We start from the raw sequence: 6,000 nt of genomic DNA on the forward strand, positions 1-6,000 counted from the left end.
TACTCCCTAAGGAATGCAACTTCTGCAGGACTCAACCTGTAAGACACAACAACAAAACCCACCATGACTATAATAGGGATCTTCTGATTTAATATTAAGAGTCTGCTCACGTTTTTAACCATCCATTAAGGAAAATTCACAAAATTTGCAACCATATTGGTAGGTGTCCAATTTTACTCACATTTTCACCTTGAACTCCTCACAAATGCTCCTGATGTCATTTTCCCCCTTCTCATCAATGATGCGTATTATCCTTTCAATGGCAAGGTAGGTTGAATTCCATTGTGTTGCATTGGGACGAATGATCTGTAGTTCACACTTGTCCTCTACCACTTCATTAGCCAAATGAGTTTTGTTCCAAATGGCCTGGCATTTTGCAAAGCTTGCACGGGAGAGCCTCTTGTAGGTTTCATTCATGCTCTCTGCTAGGGCAGCATCAGATGTTGCCACAAGGTTTAGCAGGTGACATGCACATCGCTGATGAGGCGGGAGTTGATACTCCAAACCAGAGTCTTCATCAAGAATTGCACTTGCCTCATGGTAGTCAATATGGTCAGTCAGGTCAATAGTTTCTGGGTCTGCTTCATCTTCAGCTTCATCTGCATCATTTTGTGCCCCAAACATGTGGAAGGCCTTGACAAAGTTGGATCCACTATCAGTTGTGGTTCTTACAACTTTGCCTCTAATCTTGTATTGGCAATGGATATCATCAAGCGCACCAGCAAGCATGTCAAATGTGTGAGACCCTCTCAATCTTTTGCATGCTGGTGCTGCAGATCTTCTTTCCAGGGACTCTTCCTCCAATGGCATGTGACTCCAAGGTAACTTTTCTGATGAGCTGACCAACAATCAGTAGTGGTAGCAACCAATTTGACTTTATCCAATGCTGCAACCAAAGTCATCTTCATGTGATCAGCAGCTTCACAGATTCTGGCACGGACAGTGGGTCTGGAGATGACTTTGGCTTGAGGTTGTAATGTGGTAACCAATTCTTTGAAAGATGGCTGTTCTACCACTGCAAATGGCTGTAGACCCTCACATGTGAAATTGATGACAAGCATGTCAACAGTTGCTTGTGGAACATGTTTGTTTGCAGCTCTCAACATCAGGTCTGGTAACTTGGCTTGTGTATTTGCTGAGAGCTTGTTTGGTGTGGCTGTGGTCTTTCGCTGACGAGATGTTGATGCCACAGTGATATTGTACTGCTCAATCTTCGATGGATGTTTCCTCTGTAGAGATAAATATTATCATACGTCAGGTTCATACATTACTTCATAACATCACTGTGATTAACACTACAGGAAAACACATTTTTAAAACATCATTCAACTAGACATGAGCTAATCTTTGATTGTTTAGCATAGTATAAAAGAGTGGTGAATTTGGTCAAATCTTGCAGATATATTGCTGTATTTATTTACAAATGTAAACCAATTTTGAACGATCATTGCAAAAAACATGAATTTCTGTATACATTCTAAGTTCTGTAATCTGTATACTATCTGTAAAAAGAGTATCGACCAATGTATCAGTATCTAAATTTTTAACTCCTTTTTATCAGTATCACCCTAAAGTTTTCAATATTAGTCGGGTTCTAAAAATACTAAGAGAGCAAAATATGTGTATATAGCAAATGTAATTTAAGAAAAGGGATCACATACACAAAAATGCTGCCCATACAGCTAACAAATAAAAACAATCCACATTATGTTCTTTAAAAAAAAAAATCATATTGGGAAACATATAACCCTACTGATTAAGAGCCATGTCACTATGATAGACCTATATCAGGCCAATGATCCTGATCAACTGATCCATCAATCGGGCTCTGGTACATGTCAGCTGAGAGCTGGAAGATTAATTTGAGATGCAGCTCAGCACTGTGTTCAAATTTTGTTTTTGTTTTTTATATAGGCCAGCTGATTGTAGGCCTGTGAGTTTTAAATGACTACAAATTTAATTTATTGTAATGACGGTGGTTATCCAAATAATAAGCTAAAACATTCCTACGAATTTAGCTCAATTATGCACACACACGCACATTAGCTAGCTCCGTCTTATTTTAATATCAGGCTAACCAATGGCGGTGACAATATCTTAGCCAAACTAATAACCTTAACACACATGAAAAATAAGAAGGCAATATTGTACACGTATAGTTGTAAAACCTCTTACCTCAATGTGTTTTTTTAAGATTAGACGCTGAAGTCTTGTAAGCTGAAATGACTGTAGAGGTCAAACAAAGTTTGCACTGCATCTGGACGCTGTCTCCTTTTCTCCCTCTGCACATGAAAAATTCCTCCAGGTATGGCCACGGGCACGCGTCCTCTGTCTTTTCTACGTCGTTTTCATGGTTGACAGTGTTGTCCTCTGTCTCCATTTTGGCTTCTTTGTCTCCAAATCTTCCGTCTATAAAGTAGTTTGTACTCCACCATGTAGCACCTCCAGACACCTGTGCCTGCTGCTGCAGCAGAGTTTATCTTTGCTTATGTCTTAAATTGGCCGGTCGGGATTGCACGGCCTTATTGGCTGCAAAAATGCAGACGAAAGGTTTGAATATTAATTCAAATTGTGGGCGTACTCAGTAGTACTCAGTAGATTACATGGTGTAAGTTGTACTCAAGTATGAGTAAAATTACACACTTGAAAAATTACTCATAAAAGTACAAGTACCCAAAAAAATCTACTTAATTACAGTAACGTGAGTATTTGTAATTCATTACTTCCACCCTGACAGTAAATGACCATAAATTAACTGTAATTACACTGTGGTGAGCTCCATTCCTATACTTCTATCCCGTGCACGTGTACACGTTGACAACCGTAACCATGGCCGCCGAGGGTATATAAATGCTGCACAAGGTTCCAAACGTCTGTTTACACTTGCTCGTGGACTTGTTTCGACCTGCTCCAACCTCAGCCTGTGGAAAGCTAAGTTTTGCAAACCATTTTACTAAAAGCGGATATAACTTGAACGCATAACAAGTACTTCATCTGTGGATCGTTTGTACTTGTTTTTGTTTTTCAAGTTTGAAGATGGCTCGCCGTGGACCCGGACTCCCCGACTGTCACCTGGACTTCGCTGCAGGTACGTTTGAAAATTTCTTTAAATGTAAATTACTGTAATAATTTAACAAGTTCCAGTGTGAATATCAAGTTTTAACGTGATCAAATATGTGTATTCAAGATTGTTTCCGTAAATTGTTTGTATGTTTTAAATTTTCCGGGAGAGGTGTAGAAATTATTAACGACTGGTGTATGAATATGAAAAAAGGTGTTACTTTGATTTGAAGGCTTCAAATTTGACACTTTTCTTTAAAATGAAATGGTTAAAAATAGCTTAATGGACTAAAATTTGTAAAATGCCCAAAAATCAGTTTCTGTGGTAACGGCATCTTCAAGATGTCATGGCCTCAGAACACGCAGGCGTAAACACACAGATCCAGGTCCCCTCCTGACATCCTTTTCTTCTCCGGATCAAAGGCTTTATTGACATAAACTATATTTTTTCTCTGCTGCAAAACACAAAGATAAAAAAATACAAATAAAATAATATCAAAAGAATATGAAAACAGTAGTAATAATGGCATTAAGACCCATCTTCTGTTACGGTAATGCTTTTAACCTTATTAGATAGCAGAGAGAGATATTGTACACAGGGATATTTACACAGGGATAGCATGTTTACCACAGATTAGATGTATCTGTCCTTATGGCAGATACAGTCCTTGTGCACATTTCTAAAAATGTGGATTCTGAGTTAAGAGTTTCTGTTTGTTTGTTTGTTTGTTTGCTTGTTTGTTTGTTTGTTTTTCACTTGACCATCATTTTCAGACATACCTGCAGAGCTTTGTGTGTGCAATTCTTGCCAACTCTTGCCAAGAAGGTTGTGTTTTTATTTAAAAAAAAAAAAAAAAAAAAATATATATATATATATATATATATATATATATATATATATATATATATATATATATATATATATATATATATATATATAGGGTGCAAGATGCTAGCAGGCAAGGCATACATGGAACGCCATAACCAAGTGGCCGGCATAGTGTACAGGAACATCTGTGCCGAGTATAACCTAGAAGTCCCGAGGTCAAAATGGGAGATATATATATATATATATATATATATATTTAGGACATGCAATTGGTACATGTGGTCTAAATGTTACATTATGGTTTGCATCCACATATTTAACCTATGAGCTTTTTTCAAAATGTGTGACATCGTGAATTGTAAATAAAACAGGAGAATGAGCTGCATGGTTAGTTATAAATGTACTGTAGTATATTTATATAATAAGTTACTCATGTCCGGCTATTTACAAATCAATACCTATTATCCATTACCTACTCCAACATAGTGTTTGCATAAAGGCTTACAAGGAACAAATAAAACAAATTGAATGTACACAAAATACAGTGTCATTTATAGTGTCAATATAGTGTCACCTTAAAAGTACACAGAGTGAGCTGCCTTGGTGGAGGTTTGGTGGTCTTCTATTAAAAAACTTCACTTAAAGATTGAACAAGTAGAAGTGTCATTCAGTCTGACATAAAATGCTTTTCTCTCATCCTCTGCTCAAACTAACAGATGTAGGTCTGTTGCTTTAACACTGGGTGTCTATTACATTCCTAATGTTATTTTAAAAATTGTTTCCTCACAGGGCGTCTTGACTATGTGGTTGAACGCCCTGCAGAAGAAGGCCTTCCTGAAGTCATCAGGATCCTGGATGACAGTCTCCAGAGCACCACCTCTTCTGGTGAAGCTCAGGACACTGATACCCAGCGTATCAGCGAAGGTGAGTATGGTGAGTATTTTATCCCTCTCTCACCCTCACCCTCTTCTGATGAAGCACCAGATGCTGATGTCGGTGAACAGCAAGGTGAGTATGGTGAGTACCCCCCCTACCTACCTGTAGACGATGAAGAGGTGAGTGAACAGACTGACAATTCATCTGACTGGAACGACTCAGAAGAGTGGGGGGATTGGCTTAGCGATGACTCTGGGTATGACACCATGGATGAGAGAGATGATTCCCCTCTCATCCGGGAGCACCCTCCAGAGCCGTTTTGGCACGATTGGCAACGTCCTATTGCTCCAGGTGCTGCCCCCATCGCCATGCCGCCTTTCGGCCAGGCCAATGCCCCACTCTTCCCTCGAGTTGTTGCCCCAGTTGGTGATCCGCCAGCTGCTCCTCCCTCAGCTGCTCCCTCTGCTGCTCCTCCCTCAGCTGCTCCCTCTGCTGCTTCTTCCTCAGCTGCTCCTTCCTCAGTTGCTCTCTCTGCTGCTCCCTCTGCTGCTCCTTCCTCAGCTGCTCCCTCTGCTGCTCCTTCTTCAGCTGCTCCCTCTGCTGCTCCTTCCTCAGCTGCTCCCTCTGCTGCTCCTTCTTCAGCTGCTCCCTCTGCTGCTTCTTCCTCAGCTGCTCCCTCTGCTGCTTCTTCCTCAGCTGCTCTCTCTGCTGCTTCTTCCTCAGCTGCTCCTCCCTCAGCTGCTCCCTCTGCTGCTTCTTCCTCAGCTGATCTCTCTGCTGCTCCTTCCTCAGAAAAGAGAAGCAGAGAAGACATCTGCACCGAAGAGGTAAGTGCAAAGAGGTGCAAGGTGAGTGACCAGTTTGATGCCCCTTCAACATCCTCAGGTAGTTTTGGAGTCAGACGTTTCTGGGAGAGGCCTTTTAGCCTTTCCATGGATGACAGTGACTCTGATTAGTTTATGTTAGAATGTGTTTTTAAACTTTGTTTTTACAGATATAAGAACATGTGACTCGCACATGTGAAATGTATTGCTTTTTTTGTTGATATGTGACATTAATATTAATATTACATTGTGAATTAAAGGTAGTTTTTTAGTTGTTATTACTTCCAGTTACGTCCAAGATGGAGCAAACACCCCACCCAGAAGACAGCCTTACCCCAACCAACCCGATGAGAAGGATGGATGACCAAGTGAAAAACGGGAGAGTGGTGCTGTGTTCCAACTATGTAAGTT

General features: G+C 40.2%; 1 protein-coding gene across 1 annotated transcript; it reads left to right on the forward strand.

Moving 5' to 3' along the window:
* The first annotated feature begins 2,936 nt into the window (after positions 1 to 2,936).
* On the forward strand, positions 2,937 to 5,721 carry LOC147327231 (uncharacterized). The gene is made up of 2 exons (XM_086297486.1): positions 2,937 to 3,088; positions 4,679 to 5,721. Exons 1-2 carry the CDS (start codon positions 3,037 to 3,039, stop codon positions 5,719 to 5,721), a joined length of 1,095 nt encoding a protein of 364 aa, XP_086153612.1. The 5' UTR covers positions 2,937 to 3,036.
* The last annotated feature ends 279 nt before the right edge of the window (positions 5,722 to 6,000 follow it).

This window comes from Aulonocara sp. 'chitande type north' Nkhata Bay, linkage group LG6 (assembly GCF_057382095.1).
Source record: "Aulonocara sp. 'chitande type north' Nkhata Bay isolate Kocher_YH1m ecotype deep benthic linkage group LG6, A_spYH_male_GT1.1, whole genome shotgun sequence".
NCBI classification, from domain to species: domain Eukaryota; kingdom Metazoa; phylum Chordata; class Actinopteri; order Cichliformes; family Cichlidae; genus Aulonocara; species Aulonocara sp. 'chitande type north' Nkhata Bay.